Consider the following 20064-nt stretch of genomic DNA (forward strand, 5'->3'; position numbering starts at 1 on the left):
TACGGATTCTGTGTCGCGCTCGATGTCGATATTGAGGCGCGATGAAACGATCGGTATAAAAAAGCTGTTGCTCCATGTGCTCCGTGCAATAAATTGCGCGAGGGGTAGGTTACTCGCGACGGGGTAACGACTGGGAGGGAAGGGAGCGAAACGTCGAAGGTGTACGATCTGGCAGCTGTCCGCAAGGGGGTCTGCGACCCCCGATTCGCTGGTTTCACGGCGGATAGCAGCTGAGCTACCCCCATGCGGCCGACGCCACTGGCACGCACTGTCGCACTGTACGTTTCTTGCTTTTTGGCGAATATTGCGTATGGCGTGGCGCACGACGTTACCGGTCGGGCATCGGGCATGTCCATCCCAGAGGGCTGCGATGATGGGGAGTATCTCGGCTCCTTCCTCGTGCGACCGTATAGGAGTAGGAGTACACTTCCCCCTCGCTCTTTCTCTCGCGGCTGGAACAATCGTACGTGCGAAGAAACCACCCCTCGTGGTGCCTCAAAGGAATTCACGTATATAGGGGTGCGATAAAGTCAAACGACAGCTGAAGTCCTAAGGATATAAGTCAATAAGTACGTTGGATTCACCGAGACGCCGTATCGAGTCCGGGGAACGAGGGAGATTATTAACGAGATTGGCGTTTATGTCTTTCGCGTATCTTTCGGGAATTCACACACACACACGCGCACACACGAGAGTCGCGCCCTTATCGATTTATACTTATTCTCTACCTTCCGAATACTCGTATTATTACACGGATTTAGAGTTTTATATTCTGGCTTTAGACACGTGCACAAGAAACCGTTCAACTTCCGGATAGAGCAGAGGGCGGTAATCGTAACTTTGTAGAGAAAGAAGAAGAAGGGAGATGGAAAAGGGGAAACTTTTTGGAAACTTTTGGAAAATTTTTATTTTTCGAACTTGGTAGATAATGGAATAATTCTTGTCTTTCTACAGTCATTCTATCGAAATAACGTAAAAAAATTGTAGCAATACACTCGTGACATAGGATAGTTTTAGTATTTATGGAAATTAATACTTTCCATTTTTATACAGCCATTTTTATACAGTGGTGACAGAAATGAGACGTGACTTCGTCGAAACGAGATGGAGGGGGTGCACAAAAGTATATCGACGGCGTCGCATTTCATTATTTCTAGCATCAGTGTTTATAAGTCGCCACTGCTCCTACTCAATAATGTCGTTAATTTAACTAAAACAATAGAATTAAAATAATACTGTTTTGTGTTAAAAAATAACCAAATGTGTTAAATAAACAAACTTTGATGTACACATGGTGTAACAAAATATTATTTAACTCAAAGTATTGGTTTAAATATCTTTCTTTAATATTTAGCAGTGTACACACACACACACACACACACACACACACACACACACACACACACACACACACACACACACACACACACACACACACACACACACATCGTAAATAACGACGCGCACGCCCGCGACCACAGACAATGTACATTATTTACATATTTGGATTATGGGACGCGAGATGTCTAAAGTTACTGTTTGAATATTTGATTTAAATTGTCCGAGGCTGCAGACTTTACATTCTCACTTGGTAAATCGCGATGCAGCATGACGTTACCACTAAGTTTTCAAAAACTTGACAAAATTGACCGGAATTTAGTTTTTTATTTTACGATTTTCTTCCTCAAAATTCTTATAGAGAATGATAGAAATTATTGGATACGCTGAAGTCTTTAATTATCAGTTAATCTGTTTGTCGTGTGCGGCGAACAACGGGCCTCGTGACAAATCCGACAAATGCGAATTAGCGGAACACGGGCTCCTTTTTCATCATCAACGTCTCGGCAAAAATCCGTGTATCCTAAGTCTTCTGAGGAAAAATCTGAGTCTCATCTTAACCATGTGAGTGCGGACTCAAAATATATATACCGATAAAATGATCTGCGCGACATCTTGTCGTTGGCACACGATGTATTATGCCTGTGAAAATTCTTTCACAGATGTCGAAGAAAAGATCAGTGACGTTGCACAAAGAATGTCCGTCCAGATTGCTATTTCTGAAATTCTAATGTCTCAGAGTTTCTCCTCTCTCTCTCTTTCTCTTTTCTCACAAAAAAATGACGCGACTCTTCCGACAGTGTTTTTGAAAGAGCATTTCCATATGACAAACTGAATAGAAACTGTGCATTTGGAGAAATTTCGCTACCCGGAGATTTGGGGTGCAATTTCTAAGTTACATTTTTCTTTACGAACCGCCCTTTGAATCGGAACGATTTATATTCTTTTAGACGCGCTTTTTATTATCTACGTGTTTGAGCACTATGCCTTACGCTTTTGTGACATGTGCTCCATTATGATTAATATATATTTATTGTTTTAACGTACACGGGATATTGGAGTAATCATTCAAATCTTCCATGTATTTTGTCGTCATTCGATGTCACTCTGCTACCTGGGTAATAATGCCGAAAATGACTCTTAAAGTAGTTATTTTTTTCATAAGAAGCTTATGATATGAGCTCACGATATTTGTTTGTACTCATTTACTTTGCTATTTATAGTTTCGTATTATATTGCTTCTATTCTTTTATATGTATATTATACTTTTAACATTGAACACTGATTTCGGGAAGTCAATTTTTATTTTTAATTTACTTATAACGCTTTGCACACTAGATTTATTATATTATATATATATATATATATATATATATATATATATATATTATATATATATATGTGTATATTATAATATAATATTATATATTATATAATACAATATTATATAATGTATGTAATATTATATTACAAATACTATTATTATAGAATATTATATGATTATTAATTCGTTTTCTGTCGAATCGATTTTCGGTATAACTTTCCGCTCAGAGGCGGGATTCTGTAATTCCTGAACGACAGTTTGGGTATCGTGTTGCGCAGCTTTTTTCACTATATATAATACCTGCGCAACCATATACAGAAACTATCGTTAAGGAGTTACAGAATCCCGCCGCTGCAGGCCACGTAGTTCGCCTGTGCCCCACGTTGTCGAGATAGAAAAAAAATGTAATAACGTCATCATAATACAATAACTGTACGTAAGCTTAATGACACAATAATGTAAAACGACAACTACGACAAAATGTTGAATTAAAATCGTGCAAAGCCAATAAGCTCGACGTCGAGAGTCGGCGCCCTTTCGCACGGGAAAAAAGGAGCTGCGCGAGAGCCACCGGGAATGAGGGCGAGCGCGATCAGACGAGGATCGAATCCAACGTATATACATGTGTGGATGACGCGCACATATGTGCACTTGCGCACGGAAATTTAACGATGCATACGCCGCGGTCGCGAGCGCGCGGGCCCCCCACAGCGGTCGATCGCCCCCTAAAGAAATTACAACGTTCCCCCACTGCTGGCCCTTAAGGGCCCGATTGGCTGTCACCTGTCCCCCACTCTCGCGCCGCACCCCACTATACAGCATATATAAAACTCGTGTTCTCCGCGGAGCAACGCACAGTTTGATACTGTCCCGCGTTCGAGTTGTCTAGCTGGGATCTTCGGTCGGTCGAATGTTGATTCGTTTTGTAAAGAAAAAAAGGCGACAATATAGCTGATATAGTCGAATATGGAGTTTTCGTGGGGAACCGCGGAAAATGAGGTTCAGCGTGTAATTCATGACAGTTTGCCTACGAAGCTCTTGAGAAAAAGGGATGAGAAAAGGTATAACGGCACGCGTTATAGGCGTGCTATTTTTAAAGTGCAGTGTACTTGTGATACTCCGTGAAACATATTTCGATCGATAGTCTGTTGATTGCCACGGTCGATCGAACTCTAAGACGAACTCGAATATCTCCAGACTACGTAGGATCGATTTTTTCGGGCGTGTTAATTGACTTACAGAATATCGACTTGTGGAGCTCCAAGAATTTCTTTTCCTCGATAGCTAATCGGAGATCGAAGAAAGTTCTTCAAAGTACAAGAAGTGAAATATCAATCCAAAGGCCCGAATACAATATAAAAGCAATAGGAACAGAATTTCCAACGCATTGGATTTTTATTCTTTATTGCCTGTACCTGACCAATCACAGTGATTTGATTTTCTATGACGCTTTTAGTGTTTGGTCAGGTATACAGGCAATAGAGAATAAAAATCGAAAATGCGTCGAAAATTCTGTCCCTATTCTCTGTTCCTTGTTGCTTGTACATTTGTGTGATAGGCTCAGCTGTGTATTTGATTTAAAATGATGAAAAATGTACGTTTTTCTTGTCTCACATAAATATATCGGAAAGTGCTTATATTCAGTTAATGAACGATCAAAGAGAATATTGTAGTTCATCGATGAATAAATGTCTCGAAAACAATTAGTGTTTTATTACTGATATTATTAGCAATAAAATATCTTAGGTAGTTTAAGATATTGTACAGAGTGTAAGCGAGTGACAAATAGGAAGTGTACCTATTTAAGAATAGATTCACGTTTTTAATACGTGGTCGGTGATTTCTCGCGTTCAAGTGCGTGGCGTGACCACGTGGGTGGCGCGCGCGTGCGCGGTGAGCTACCGCGTGTTTTATGCCGCGTAGATTTTCGCGCCAAAATTTAGGAAAACGGCAAACGATATTGCGGGACTTTAGGAGTCGCACGATCGTGGCGGAACGACGATTAAGGTCTCGAATGGATCTCCCGATCGATCTCGAAAGGAAAAAAAGAGGTGTCTACTCACTTAAATTTTCGCACAGACCAAATTTACAGTTTACAGACGAAGCCACTTGTGATCGCTCACGACTTGCATAGCACTCACTGTTCGCTAGAATTTGCGACGGACCGACGATGCTCGGTCTGCGAAATAGCACCGATCATATATCGTTAACACTCATACCTTCCACTCGCAGTTTCTCCCCGGATAAAGCAGGGGGGTTTGGGATAAGAGACTAAACTTTCTACCGTATCGCTAGTCGATCACTTTTTAGTTATTCGACACAAAACTTTTACACACTTTATTTTTCTTTTTAAATTTTCTTCTTCCTTCATCGGGGAACGTGCGGGAAGGCCGGGATCCTTCCAGAACCCTTCGGTTACTAATCGTTCGCACTCACACGGAACCACGTGTGTCACCCCCGCACCCCCGTAATCCCCTTAGGTTAGGCGTATCCCCTTAGGTTTGACGCGTTCGATTAATGTCGCACGTTAAACTAATTTTATCTTACAAATGCGAGACGTTCGTGCAGCTTTAACTCCCGTTCGTATGCTTGCAGTTGTTCAAATACGAAGGACAAGATTCATCAAGATTCGGAAAATGAATTTTATATAAGAGCATCGAACGCACGTGGACGGCGAGAATCAGCTTCTTCTTCTTCTTCTTCTATGATTGGCCTTCAAGCAGTACTGCTCCAAAAACGGCCAGGGCGAGAATCAGCGCATGAGAAACATGCACACGACAAGGAGAACAGTGGCGCTCCTGGCACCTGGTACAGCCGCACTCCGCAAAGAGTAAGAGAGTGTAGTGTTATGTTGAAATGTGTGTTATGTAAAGAAATTTGTCCGGTGATTCCTTTTTCAATGGCAAAATGTCCATATACATTTTATCAGACGCCCCAATTCTCGTAAAACGTTGCAGATTTCTCGACGATCCAAAATCGAAATGTAGAAATGCTGCTTTGTCAAGTCGAGTTCAAGATAACTTATCCACATTGGATAACGATGGTTGCGTTCAGCAGAGAAAGCCGCTTTGCAACTGTTGTAAAATTTTTGAATCTGATCGGTATATGGTTTTAATTTTGGCCGAAAAGTACACACCAATCAAATTCACGAATTTTGCAACGCAGTTGCAAAACAGCTTTCTCTGTTGAACGCAGCGATTTTAACAAAACAACTTCTTTTGCAATAAATTTCTCTAATAACGGGAGCTTAATGATATTAACAATCAATTTAACATCTTACCATACTAACAAGCTAACAAATCGATTATTAACCGTTCCGTTAGGAAGAATCCACCGTCACTGATGCACTGCCGCTTTACGGAATAGCGATTCGTATATGTTTTGCCTGATTACATTTACACGTCACCGCATTAATCGGTTCAACATCTGTAGTTATAACTTCCTAAAACGCATGCTCGTTTGTGTACGGAGAGATGTTATTTTATCTCCATTCAAAGAAATCTTGATTTTGTAAAAAAAATACAGCAGATATACTTTTTATAATTTCATCTTAAGTTGGCAATGCAATCATGACAACTAGCTTAGCATTTACATGTTTCTTCAAATAAGTCTACATCTCTTCGTCAACGGGTGTAGAGTTATAACAATTGATGTTATAAAATCAAGTTTAATGTACGTTTATACGATATTTTACGTCAGTATTTAGTTAGAACTACTGATGTCATCAATTGCAAAATGATGTTATTAATAGTTATGTGTAACCGTGGTCACAAAAATGGCTTAAGTCCGTTTATGCAATTTATTGATTTTTCTATTAAAGTTATTTTAAATCGATAAAAAAAGATTGATGACGTTAAAAATTCGAATATATTTTAGCACAAGTTTTTTTAAAATATTTATAATTACATTTTATTTATATTTATCGGCTAGTCGTTTCGTGCAGCGGTAGTTCTGATGGATGGTGTAGTGCAGGTCTGGTCAACTTCGAGCTCCGGAGCTACGACACTTCTTGAATGTCTAATATTAGGTTGATGATCAAACATGAAATTTACTTACTGGTATATCATACATATTACTTATTATTTGCTTCATAGAGAAATTTTTAGTGAAACGGACTTCAGATGTATACATCAAAGAAATATATATTACATGCAGATTTGTTTTGCGATGTCTTTTTTTTCACACTGGATGCGAAATTGTGATTCTGATTTTTAATTACTAGCTCTTCATTTAGGAGTTGTTATCTCGCGTTTTATTCTTAAGAAAGTTTAGTCTCTGATTTATTTATTAAGCTACCAAAACTTTTGAAGATTTTGTCCCAACGGGATATTTCACGCATATGTAAATACTGTTTAATATATAATATTTAATCAATTAGAGAAAAATGCCATTATATATAGAATATTTAATAACTTTAGAATTCTTTTCGCGATGTTCTCTGCGCGATGTAAAGTGTATATCGATATAAATTTGAATAGCTGGCTTTAAAGCTTACATGCAGTCGCGACATCGACCTGTAGATCGTACAACGATACCGAAATTTAAAACCAAGCTATTATGCGCATCCGCCACCGCGAGATCGGGCGAGATTTTTACGCCTTCCATGCATATTCAATTCAATTCCGGATGTTGTACACGCATTCCGGGGTAGATATTGTCGTTTCCGCGATTAAGGTCGAACGACAAATCCGGCTCGCGTGCCGAGTACGTGTCGCGCAGCTGCCGCTTATCAACAGCGAGGTATACATTGATTTTAATGATGACCATCGCAGATAGCGGATACGTTTTACCATGGAAAATGACAAGAAAAAAAAGGAAGGGAATTATTTCCCTTCCCGTTATCATCCGTTATTTCAGTCTTTGATTTTTTTTTTCATAATGCATGCGACACCTTGCGCGACCGGCTGTGACCGCTGTCGATCGGCGGCTATCCTTCAGCGATCGCATCTATGACTCGCGTGACACGCTTTCGTTTCTCTTTCCGGCCTGCTTTCAATAATCGACAAAAATCACCGGAAACTATAAGAAATCACCAGGAACCGTAGATTCCCGTAAGGAATGTGCTATAGTCACCGGTTCGATTCTCATTTAATTGTATACGCAGGATGTCTGATAAAATGTTGAAGACCTTTCTTTCCTTCTGCTTTCTGCCCTTTCCTCTTCTCATCACTTATCTCCTCACTTAGAATTCATCTTTCTTAAATATCCTCAATTTGTTACTCCCGAAATTTGTCATGCTCCTCCCAAAGTCTCTCCATTTAAACATCGCAGTGATTTTGTTGCTTATTGTTGTGCTCTTTGTCCAGGTGCGCAGTAAGAAAGTACGGCAACCTTTGGAAATCTACGAGGAGAACAGCCAGGATAGCGGCCATCCGTCGAGCCCTACCAGCGAGATGGAGAAGAGACGGCGAAAATTCTTCGAGTACGCGAAGTCGCATTCCTTAACCCTGGACTATCGAGTGTTGGATCCATATTCTCCAACGCCCGGCCTGAGGCCCACGAGCTCGTCCCTTTTGCGTAGCCTGTCGTCGGGATACGAGAGCATGGATGACGGGCTTGTGAGCGAGCTCAACGACATGGAGACCACGGATGATGAGGAGACGCAGCAGCTACCGAGCGGCATTTCGAAGCTACTGTCCGGCGATATAGTCACGCCCGAGGCGTCGACAGATTACGACGTCTCTCCCGACTTCTCACGGAACATGTCGTCCAAGGTCAAAAAGTGGTTGTCAGTACAGAGCGGTATATGCAAGCGGAACATCAGGACGATATCGTCGCCGCTCGCGCGGTCGCCGTCGTTGACGAGGTCACCGGCGGTAGAAAGGACGCCTTCGCTGGCGAGGTCACCCTTGGAGAAAGTGCCGATGTCGAAAATCCGCACCTGCCTGTTTCGCTCACCAACGGCGACCTGCTCGAAGAGGACGATGATGAGGACGTACAGCTACGACGAGGCCTCGGCGCCCTACTACAGACTACAAATGGAGTACTCGCCTTCTGTCAGGCCTTACAAACGGCCGTCGGAAGACCTGCTGGAGGACGAGACCTCGAAAAGATCTCGCAAGTCCAGCGGCTTACGTCTGGACACGACACCCATGTCGGCGAGACGCTCGAGTACCTTGACGCACTCGCAAATCTCTCTGCAGAGAAGCCTGTCCGAGTCGAGGACAGGCGCAACCGAAACGCATTCGAACCTCAAGTGGGCGATCCACCGCAGTGTCACCGACAACGATCTCATCGGCGACTTCAGCAAGCCGTGTATACTGCCGCTCACAAGCGGCATGCACGCGGACCTGAAAACCATCACGTCCAACACGATGGCAGCGCTCCTACGTGGTGAATTCGCCGATCGCATTGCCTCCTACACGATCGTCGATTGCCGATACCCATACGAGTACGAGGCTGGCCACATCGAGGGCGCGGTGAATATCTACAACATGGATCTCGTCCAGCAGATCATGTTCAATCCTCTGGCCGAGACCGTTCCCAGGATCCAGCACGACAACGACAAGCGCAACATCCTCGTGTTCCACTGCGAGTTCTCGTGGGAGCGCGGGCCGAATCTCTCGAGGGTTTTACGCAGACTGGACCGCGCGTGCAACAAGGAGCATTACCCGGCACTGTACTATCCGGAGACTTATCTCTTGCTAGGGGGCTATGAGAAGTTTTACGGCGAGCAGAAGGAGTTCTGCACGCCGCAGGATTACAAGCCGATGAAGCACCCTAATCACGAGGAGGAGTGCCGATTCTTTCGCAGCAAGTGCAAGAGCTGGCAAGCGGAGAAGACCAAAGGGATTAGCCAGACAGTGCGAGCAAACCTCGAGCGTTTTGCCTTTTAAACGGACATTCGCTTTTCTTTATTTACATTTAATCTAATTTAAGGCTAAATTCTATCCCCCGTCGTTACTAGTCGCGAATCGTTAGACGTTGAACGTCCTCAGAGACGGGATTATCAAACGCGCGCCATGCGCGTCGCTAAAGTGCAAACGGCGTAAAGAGACTACTTGTTCATTATTATTATTATTTTTTTTATTAATTTTTGGTTGCTCTTTGCGCTGCAACAATGTGACTGACTCGAGGATTTTTCTGCGAGTGTCTTACACTGTTTGAAATGTAGATGTAAATGCCATTCAACCATGTTTAGATTTTAATCGATCTTAATACTTAAGCATAGGAATTTAGCAGTTTAGTACGGATATCCAAGATCGATTAGAATTTATATCTAGATTGTACTTTCGAAAGATAATGAGACAATTTAGGCTATATGGTGATATATCATTGCGGCTGTTTTTACACACACACACACACACACACACACACACACACACACACACACACACACACACACACATCCCACCGAGATCGAAATTTGTACATAATAAAAAAAATTTACATATCGGGCAGGATTATACACTTCACGTTCATTCTGTAATTAAGGACATTCTGTAATCAAACAATGCAATTCATCCGACGTGTTGAAAAATGGCAGGGTAATCAAAGGGGTACAATGTTACGAACATACGTTGTAAATTTCTTTTTTAATGCTTACAACACCTCAGGCGGCATCTCATAGTATTATATAGGACATACGATTGGGACTTTTCGACGACTTAATCTCTCCTCTCTTTCTGTCGGTATTGCTTTGCCAATTTCTTCTAAAGCAAACGGTCGACTTTGGAAAATTGCATAAAGTGTTACCAATTATTCGTTGTTGCAATTCGATGAAATTGTATTATTAATATACACATGGAAGATATTAATCCTTAAGTATTTGTGCCGGATCAGTGCGATTTAGTTGACGTTTCTCTCAATTGTACTTTTTTTTTAAAGAAAGAATGGGAGAGCTAGTCTCATGCGTGCTCCAATGAGAGGACTCAAATTTTATAAAAATTTAGCATAAAATCTGCTTTTTTTTCTCTCGGATTTTGCTTTCAGAAGTTAAGGAGAGAGAATTTTTCTTTGCGTAAGGACTTGAGGATTAATCGAAAACATCAAAACTACTAAAATTTGTCTATCGAACCAAGTGATGCAAATACTATAAAATGTGCAAATCTTTTTGTTGTTACATTGTAAAAATTATTTTTACGTTACATAGATAAATATTTACGCCATGCAATGCAAATACGATGCATTTTTTTATTTTTCATCTGTCAAATATTTTGCACCTTTCCCATATATATTTTTTTCTGTTTTTAACATTTGTTTAGGCATTTTATGACAGTAATATTATCGACATTTCTTTATTTTAAGATAGCTTTAAATTAGCTTTTCAGAAAGAAAGAATTGCGAAATTCTTTTACACTACGTATACGCATCAGGATAACTTGAATAAAATCAATCGTAATAATTTGTCATTTATGAGTTGTCAAAACATGATTCTCGCACCGACAGTTATACTCTCGCAGTAACGAATTGGAGCCAAGCGAGAGAACCGATCAACATCGCGGAAAAGCGGCGACAATAAAACTTCAAAAACAAAAAAACAAAACAAAACTAAAACATAAGCGCGTGCAATTTATCCCTGAGAATTCCGGGATCAGTAAATGTAAAATGTTTCCATTTGTCAGCGATATTTCTCGTGATTTATGTAGTTGATCGAAAAAAAACGAAACGCGATGGACGTCAGGCTCGTCTCCTCGGCGGAAGTAGCGCCTGTCGCCTCGAACGATGCGCCTCGAAATTCGGAGTCCAGAAATTGGAAAATTCGCAAATGTCACTTGGAGAAACGCGACGACACGCGGAACGAAGCAGGCACGCAAGACGTTATCGGGAATATTCCCGCGATTTACCTCGATACGTCGGACGAGGACGACGTGTCCGAAGGATTGTCGGGCCGGTCGGGCGACGTCGAGCGAACGGAGACTCAACTTTCGCCCGCGACAGATCTAGGACCATCCGTCGACTGTGGAAAAGAATTCGCGTATTGTATTCCATGTTGTAAATCTTGAAATTTTGAAAGAAATATTTCGAGGACAGAGAATCCATTCCCTCTCTTTTACGCGAAAATTACAGGGGTAGTGTTCCGCTTACGAAAACGGAAGCAATAAAGTAGATCTTTGCGTTTCGTAATATAAAGAGATAACAAGACATTGAATTAATTAAAAATTAATATTTCAGATCGATCGCAATTCAAAAAAGATCTTTCAGAGTTTTGCTCAGATGATTGACAATTAAAAAAACTATATTAATTAAATCTTTCTCAATCATTTTTCGTCGCACATATTTAACAACACACTGTTAAATGTGTACGAGGTATATAATTTATATAAAAACAATTTACGTGTTAAAAAAGTGCTCGAGCAAAAGAGTATAAAAAATGTTGAGGTTTTTTTGCGATTTTAATATTTTCTTGGTCGTGGTAAAATTATTATTATTTGCTGCAGATAGAAAATTATTCGCTTTAGATCTGCCCTTCGTGAGCGCGCCCAGGAGCTCTGGTCAAAGATGACGAGCCTTCGGGAAAAACTAAACAAGGAGGCAGCTCTCTGGAAAAGGGAGAAGGAGGAGTTTCATCTTCTACGCCAGAGAAGCGATGCCCTTGCGTTTGAAGAGGCAACCGCGGCCGCGCGGGCCGCAACCGCGGCCTATGCCGTCGAATCGCCGCTCTCGAGCGACTTAGGTATAACGATTTGCAATCATCGATATTTAATCGGTAGCTCGTACTTACTCTTCAATTCACTCCTTTAGGTCCTGTAAAACGAGTGAATCGAGAAGTGAATTAGGGGGAACTGAGAAATTCATTTCGGAATAATTATAAATCCTTCATCATCGGTGAACAAATCTTTAGGGAACTCTTAAAGTCTTATTTAACCCTCGAAAGCCACACTGGGGTCTCAAGAACTCAACGAAGTTTTGGGAACTACGTTTGAAACTATCATTTTATTTTTTAATGCGTATTTTCTGGTATTAATTTTTTTTACAAAGTCTGAGATTGCTATCATAATTCTCAGAAAAGTTGCGATTGATTAGGGAAAAAAACATTACGATGTGTTGATTTTTTCGAAACTTATGAGCGAAAATGGCTGGGGTTCTCCAGACCCCAGTGTAGCTTGCACGTATGCAAAAAAACAAGTGTGGCTTGCGCAAGAATTAAAATTATTAAATCTGAATTTGCATTTATGTTCCTTTCTTATATATTTCACTATATCCGTTCGGTTGAATTCTCTATATCCAGAATTGATGATTAACATTTATGCGGTTTGTATTTACAGGTAACATCGTTGATATTACGTCGGAACAGAGCATCAGGGAACTCGCAATACTCGAGTACGAGAAGAATCTCGCCAAGTATCACGATCAACACTCCGTCGAGCAAGCCGAGCAACGTTACAACTCGTACAAGCGTGTGCTCGTCGACGCCTACAGGCAGAAGCTGTCGGAGGTCGAGCGTCTCTGCGACGAGGAATTGGAGAACATACAACAGAACGCGAACTGCTTGCAGCCGTTCAAGGAGATCGCATCGCAGTGGTCCATCGATGAGAACGATCGTGGTGATTCGCAGCGCGATTGTGACAGTCCACCCGAGTCCGCAGAACCATTTAAAATCATCGAGACAAGTCTAAGCAACGATTGGTGCATATACGGAACGCTCGACAACGAGGTCAACATGATCCCGGAAATCTTATCCGCCCGTTTTAAACGGGAAGAAGCAACATGAAGACCGCGTTTTATCCCATTTTCTATATATAATTAACCCTTGGTTACACCTCTTTTTTGAACATTTTTTAAAGGATATTTTTGAACATAATGCCACTCAAAAAGTTAATTTTTTATAATGAGAATATATTCTACAATGTTAAATTTATAATTCTAGAATTTTTTTGCGATTACTCAAACTGTTAGTTTTTGAACAGCATGCAGTTGTTTGAAAATTGATTGGGATCACTTTGAACTCAACGTGTGACCACCGAGGGTTAATATTATTTTGTAATTATACACTGCGTAGTTTTACTTTATATTGTTTGCAAAAAGATAAGATCGAATGTTTGTTTTTTTTTGTCTGTAGTCGAACAAACTGTGACGTCACAGTTAGCACGGCAATTTGGATTGCACTTTGGCAGCAATTAAAGGCAATTAAACTCAATTTTTATGAACTTATGTGTATTTGAGAGATATATTATTATATGATATAAAGTACATCAATATTATTATATTTATTTTAACAAATGACATTCAAATTCTGTGTCGCGACATATATTATTATAAAATTAAAAAAATTGTTCTTTTGAGGAGTTTTTATATAAATATTCGTATTCTTTGCGAACTTGCATCAGGATTAAAACCACTTATTGTAAGAGAGCAGAGAGAGTCTTTTTTGACTTTAGCTCATCGCAAGCTATAAAAATAGATATATTTGAATTATACAGGTGAATTTAATTAATTATAGATAATTATAAGTTTATCGTTATTATTTTTATTGTCATGTTTATTTATCAATTCATAAACATCGATATTATATCAAGTACATATTTATCATCGTCCACTTTCCACCAACCAGTGCTGCAATTTCGTGGATGTCCCACGTCTCACGTTCACATTTTGTTTAGCACGAAGATTTGTTTTTGACGTGAGATTTAGCTTCCTCTTATAATATTTTGTTCGATTTGATACGCTTTACTAAGAAGAAAAAGAAGAAGAAGATTGTACGTGCAACGTAAGTTGTACCACCGAAAAGTGGTTCTGGCGGATTTTCCATCGTGGTGGCCGCGTGTGCCATCATTTTCAGCGGACAATAGTATATCCACATGACGTTTGTTTTAATTTTTACTTTTTATATATCTTATATAGTCTATTGGACAATAAAATATATTAAATATTTAACATTCTGTATTTATATATTTTGTTTTTTTTTTAAATTTAATTAGTTACTTTATAATGAAAAAAATAGCAGCAGGACTATCTGCGTAAATATGTTTATAAAACTTTGTCTTTATTTGTGTTACGTTTATTTAATGCATATTCTGGTGATCTGCTAGAAGTTGATAAACAGCGAATGCCTTATTTTGTCTCTTTCTTTTCTCTTCTTTTAAGGTATAAATACAACACAAAAATACAGGCAATAGGGGACAAGACAGGCAACTGAAATATAACTACATTTCAACTTATAATAAAACTGAATCACTATGATTCCTGTGATTAGTCAGGTACAGGCAATAGAGAATAGAAATCTAACGCGTCGGAAATTCTGTTCCTATTACCTACTTCAATAAAACATAGTTTGATAAATCGATATGACAATTATAATTTGACGAAAAACATAATTTTAATGACAATTGTAACAATTTAATTTTTATTTGAAAATTTTATATAAATGTATTACTAATAATGTATGATATTATTAAAACAAAAAAATATGTTATTAATACCAATATGTATTACTAATAATGTGTAATACTAGATCTTTTCGTAAAAAAGGATGTATCAATTTTCATTTTTAATTACCGTTACAATATATTTCTCATTTTATATATACGTCAGAATTGATGAGTATTGTAAATTGCGATGTGGGAGGAAATCAATGTAAAAAACACATATTTACAAAATGATCTCTTCATTTAACTATAGCCAAGCCAGTACATACAATCGAAATGAGAAACGGATAACTTTACGAAAATCTTATAACAAATTTGTTAGGCATCGTTAAACATTCATGGCTCTTAAGTCATCACTCGCGTAAAAAGCTGGTCACTTATACACTAGAGTAATATATATAAATTGTCTAACCAACAATATATAACTGTGTAATTACAACTATCCCACGAATATTAAAACTATCACAGTTCCTCCGTTTTTCTTTAGATATTTCGGAACAGTTTCCTTGGAAAAAAAAAAAGAAAAAAAGACTGCGAAGAGTTGATTGCACTTATATCTGCATTTAAGTGAATGGTCGATCTTGATATTACGATGAACGGAAACAGTTTCAGTAACAGATTCTTGATGACAAATGTAAATATGAATTTACAATTCTCCGGTTATTGCATGTAACTTGTATTGTTCTTTTGCATTCGGTATAATTCGTTACAAAGAAACTGCAAAACTAACTCTCTTACATGTGTATATATTCCTTATACACACACACGCGCGCACACACATATTACATATATATGTATATATTACTATATGTATAGGTAGTATATCACAGCTTAAAAGTAAATAAGTCTCGCATCCTCAGGATTCTGCTCCGCCGGGCAGTACGGGCATTTCAACCTGGAAATAAATTGATTTCTTTTAAAAAGTGACTTTAAATCAGCACTTATAGGAAGCACCAATGTGTACTCCAGCCTCGCCGCATATGTAACACCTACTTATTTGCATTGGCGAGTTTGTTCAGCGCGTCTCGGGAAATTACGTGACCGCAAACCAGTTTCATCGGTGGATTGTTCTCTGTGCTTTGTTGCCTGAGTATGGGACAGGCAAAGACTGAATGATAACGGCTCTGCTTTCCCAGATCTATCTCGATCTGCAGATGAGAAGAACGCGATGTGTTTTGAATCTCAATATCTCTACACATTTATTTAAATACGCATGTGATTATGCGTCCTTGTACTTACGGGCAACTCATCTTTACCGCTCCAGATACCGGTGACCTGCCTCTGCTGCATGACTTGTTTGATATTTAATAGCGCAGGTAGCGCAGTGCATCCTGCGTTGATACTGCACGTGATCAAATCACGATGTTTTAGTCGCCCGTTAAATTCCTTTTAATTACGAGCAAGTAAGATGTACGTACCAAACAGATAATGGGCTATCCACGCTTAAACCTAGTAATGTACACGCTTCTTTGGTGAAAACGTCATGTATCTCGAGCCATAAAGTTGGATCTAATAAGTGACTGTAGGGAGACGATTGGATTCCATGCGGCAAGTACAGTAACGTCCCCATTAGAGATTGTACTTCTTTCTCGTAACGTCCGACGAACTGCGTGAGATTTTGGCGGGCGTACAATATCGCTTCTCTCTGCTTGCTAGGGCCTTGTTGGACCAATCTTATAAAATGTAATCTGTGTAACTTGAACTCGAGAGAAGAATTCTGGAAAAAAAAATAAAAAATTTACGACACGCACGTTATACACCAATATAAAATGGACGATATACATTTGCAAGTCGGAAATTACCTGTGCTAAAAGTGCTTCTCTGTGTTTCTTAGCCCACGCTAATGCCGGTTCAAGGTTTCTCTGTTTTAGACAATCTAATATATAGTTCAATTCTGTGAATGGTTCCTTCCTGCCTTCGTCGGTTTTGATGCCAGCTTCCTGTAAATATTACCACGCGTGGTATTACACGCGCGTAAGATAGAAAGAAAACAATATAAAATAGATTTGGTAAAGGAAACTCACAACTGCTAATTCATCGGCAATGTCTAGCATTCCTTGGCGATAAAAGTGCTGGCAGATTATTTGATTCAGGAGGTGAGATTTCTCAGGCCCGGAAAACACATCTTCCCTGCTGGTACTTGCGAAATCGGCAATGAAATTTCTGTCTATCGCCTTGCCAACCTTGGACACCGTACTGTGCAAATCACGGTGGTCTGTCGCCAGTCTTTGTACAGTATCGCGTACTTTCGTCATCGCTTGCTTCAACATCTGTACTTGACCAGCCGTTAGTTCTTGATTAGGTGGCGCTAATAAAAACAATAAGTTTGTACATATATTATAAACCTTTTTCTTTTCATCGTATTACGCATATAAATACATATTTTAATATCAGTTGTATGTCTGACGTGTTTTTTTTATTTCAGGGACAAGATAATTTGCGACAACGCATGACAAGGCCTTATACATTGGTATTTTGAAAAAACGTAGGGAGGTAAATAAAATAAATACAAAAGAAAAACATACTATTTGCATTTAATCGCTCATTATTATATTAAAAATTATGTTAAACACGTAGAACTAAGCTGTTAATAGCGGGCAATATGCAAAGCTCGGTTTACAGGTTAGTCGATTCCAAGAAATTAAACTGCGGTGCTACAGTTAATAAATAGAGCACGCAGTCTATCGGAAAATCGATTTGGTCCGTTAAGAATCGGAGAGCGTGAACAAGCCTTCCAAATCGCATGCTTCGAACTAAAAACTACCCGTTAGCGATCAAGATCGGAGACAAAGATCTCGGGAACGGGGAAATGACTTCGAGCCCGTTTACCTTCTTCCAGATCCTTTTTCAAAGACTGAATGTGATTTATCAGGTCGTGCAGCACTGTCTCCGCATGTTCGTTTATCGCACCGAATTTCGACAGAACTTTATCCACCTCGCGCTCAACGGCATTGCACGCCTCCATTATTATTGTTGTATCACTTTTCGCGATTGACATTTGCACCGCGGAGCCGTGGAGAGACCGCAATAAACCATATATCCCAAGATCCCAATATCCCACTCACTCCCAGGGATGTAGTTAGGCCAAATATCTCATGTGACGTACGGACGACTCGTTGGACGGCTCTCAATTGGCTGTCGGTGCGCCACGGGCGTTTTTACAGTGACAATTTATCGCGTATATGCGATATAGCCTGCAACCGATTATGCAGATTGTTTAAAAAATGGTCGAACGTTACAAGTCCATTAAATATGTTAGTAGAAAAATAATATATAAACATGACTTTACAAATATATTTTTTTTATGTTAAAAATATTATGAGTATATATAGTAGCAAAATATTTGAAATTAATAATCGAAAATTACGCGATTATATATTAAATGTATTTCATATTATATATATATATATATATATATATATATATTCAGGACATAAATCGCTATTTTGCGTAACAATAAATTATTATATATTTTACTGTAATATACATATCATCGCTTTACAACATCCTTAAAAAAAATCTTTGTTCGAAAATAAATCTTATAAATTCAAGTCGTATTAAAATATATAGGATAGGACTTCTGATGTATAATAATTATATTTTATGAATTATAAAGTACAATTTTATTGAATAATGTGAGATTTTAATTATTTATTGCACATAGGTTTTCTATTCTTAATCTTTTGTATCATTTCTTTTGCTGGGAAACACAGGTTTGAGCGATACAAGGATGTGTTTGATTAAAACAACGTTATTTCGTTTTCCCAACAATAGTTTCTTCAAATGATTATTACGTTAAAATTCTTACACATTTCTAAGCAATTACGATAGATATCTTATATATATACAAATTAAATTATATAATATATAACTGAATTACAATTATTCCATTTATAGGAATTATTAACATGTACTGGCATTTTGTTTTACCTTCGTATAATTTTACACATTTATAATTATACAATTTCGTTAAAAGTAACGTCGGGGGAATGGATGTATATACTTGAAATCAAAAATTTCGCGCGCCGTGGAATGTTCATTAGCCGGAAATAGGATTACCCTGTAATAAAACAACGTGCATTATAGACAGTAATATACCTACAAATATAAATTATTTATACATTTCCTTATGTAATTGCTTAACGACAATAATTGATATGTTTTTTACGTACCCATTCTCGAGCCATAACTAGGATGGTTACATTATCTAACTTCGGTCCGATCAATGGATTCATCTGCGCCATGTAGCAGCATAGCCAGCTGTAAGAAAATTTCATTTACGTATTGATAACAAATATAAATCGAAGCGACAAGATGCGTCAAGAAGATGCTGTACTTACAATAACCAGCACGTAAAGCCCGTTAACACCAGTAGAACTTGTAGTATCCTAGAAACACACATAAATTAAAATTAATTATGAATAATACTCGAGCGAATTGTTGACGCTTTCGAAGTATCTCTATTAGCGGAAATCTTCATGGACAGTTAAGCAAAACGCCTCGTTGTTATTGCCAAATTTTGCAAGAGCTGTGACGTCGGAAGAAAAAATATGTTTGCGCGAGAGAAAATATCCGTCCGTTTCGTGAGATTTATGCACATGTGAATTGCAACGGAACAGGAATGCGCGACGGCAAATAAGAGCGTTGAGAGCGTCTATTTACCCTCGGTTTGGTCCCTTCGGAACGAAAAGTGGCAGAGCTACTCCAAGGAACAGGACGATACCCCAGAGAAGCGTGAAGACTATCACGGGTAACGCGGAAGCGCCCATTTTTTTTCTTCCTGTCTGATCACAGATCCTTCGAAAAGTGGCGTACGAGCGCGGAGCAAACGGCCGTATCACGCGCGAGCTATTTACAGCTATCGAAAACTGAAGGGATCACATCAGATCACATGAGAGAATTCTTCGTACTGTTCACGTGACACATCGATCTAACCGAGGAGCTTGCAAAGAGAGTAGATATGCTGCACTACTTGCGCTAGTGCACTCGCGGTGCCGTAAACAGGATCGATCGATCGAGAGTATCGAGACTCGTATATGTTCGAAAAACGTAAAATTTATAATTTACTCAAAAACATATTTCAAATAACTGAAA

At 39.1% G+C, this 20064-nt stretch overlaps 4 protein-coding genes across 7 annotated transcripts in view; 2 read left to right on the forward strand and 2 right to left on the reverse strand.

Moving 5' to 3' along the window:
* Positions 1 to 10789, forward strand: part of LOC143895123 (uncharacterized) — a 52207-nt gene extending 41418 nt beyond the window's left edge. Inside the window, exons 1-3 of one of the 3 annotated variants that reach the window (XM_077401981.1) lie at positions 3531 to 3723; positions 5258 to 5492; positions 7969 to 10789. In XM_077401981.1, coding sequence (XP_077258107.1) covers positions 3629 to 3723; positions 5258 to 5492; positions 7969 to 9498 — 1860 coding nt within the window. In that variant the 5' untranslated portion in view covers positions 3531 to 3628 and the 3' untranslated portion in view covers positions 9499 to 10789. The other 2 variants (XM_077401982.1, XM_077401980.1) reach the window with 2 other exon arrangements.
* A 186-nt stretch (positions 10790 to 10975) lies between these two features.
* On the forward strand, positions 10976 to 14745 carry LOC143895129 (uncharacterized). Its single transcript, XM_077401993.1, has 2 exons — positions 10976 to 12278; positions 12871 to 14745. The coding sequence occupies exons 1-2, from the start codon at positions 12104 to 12106 to the stop codon at positions 13314 to 13316; spliced, it is 621 nt and encodes a 206-aa protein (XP_077258119.1). The 5' UTR covers positions 10976 to 12103; the 3' UTR covers positions 13317 to 14745.
* A 445-nt stretch (positions 14746 to 15190) lies between these two features.
* Positions 15191 to 18028, reverse strand: Sou (required for meiotic nuclear division 5 protein souji). Of its 2 annotated transcripts, none has more exons than XM_077401985.1 (7): positions 17800 to 18028; positions 16995 to 17278; positions 16773 to 16910; positions 16389 to 16687; positions 16210 to 16312; positions 15964 to 16118; positions 15191 to 15865 (listed from the first exon to the last, which is right to left on the reverse strand). In XM_077401985.1, the coding sequence occupies exons 1-7, from the start codon at positions 17966 to 17968 to the stop codon at positions 15802 to 15804; spliced, it is 1212 nt and encodes a 403-aa protein (XP_077258111.1). In that variant the 5' UTR covers positions 17969 to 18028; the 3' UTR covers positions 15191 to 15801. The 2 variants fall into 2 exon arrangements, with proteins under 2 accessions (XP_077258111.1, XP_077258112.1); XM_077401986.1 differs by having other exon boundaries at positions 15191 to 15883; positions 17800 to 18011.
* A 693-nt stretch (positions 18029 to 18721) lies between these two features.
* LOC143894988 (V-type proton ATPase subunit e 2) lies at positions 18722 to 19906 on the reverse strand. The gene is made up of 4 exons (XM_077401717.1): positions 19633 to 19906; positions 19311 to 19358; positions 19143 to 19230; positions 18722 to 19030 (listed from the first exon to the last, which is right to left on the reverse strand). The coding sequence occupies exons 1-4, from the start codon at positions 19737 to 19739 to the stop codon at positions 19010 to 19012; spliced, it is 264 nt and encodes an 87-aa protein (XP_077257843.1). The 5' UTR covers positions 19740 to 19906; the 3' UTR covers positions 18722 to 19009.
* Positions 19907 to 20064: the final 158 nt, after the last annotated feature.

The sequence above is a fragment of the Temnothorax americanus genome, unplaced genomic scaffold, assembly GCF_048541705.1.
Source record: "Temnothorax americanus isolate GAGA-0224 unplaced genomic scaffold, ASM4854170v1 Scaffold15, whole genome shotgun sequence".
Classification (NCBI taxonomy): Eukaryota; Metazoa; Arthropoda; class Insecta; order Hymenoptera; family Formicidae; genus Temnothorax; species Temnothorax americanus.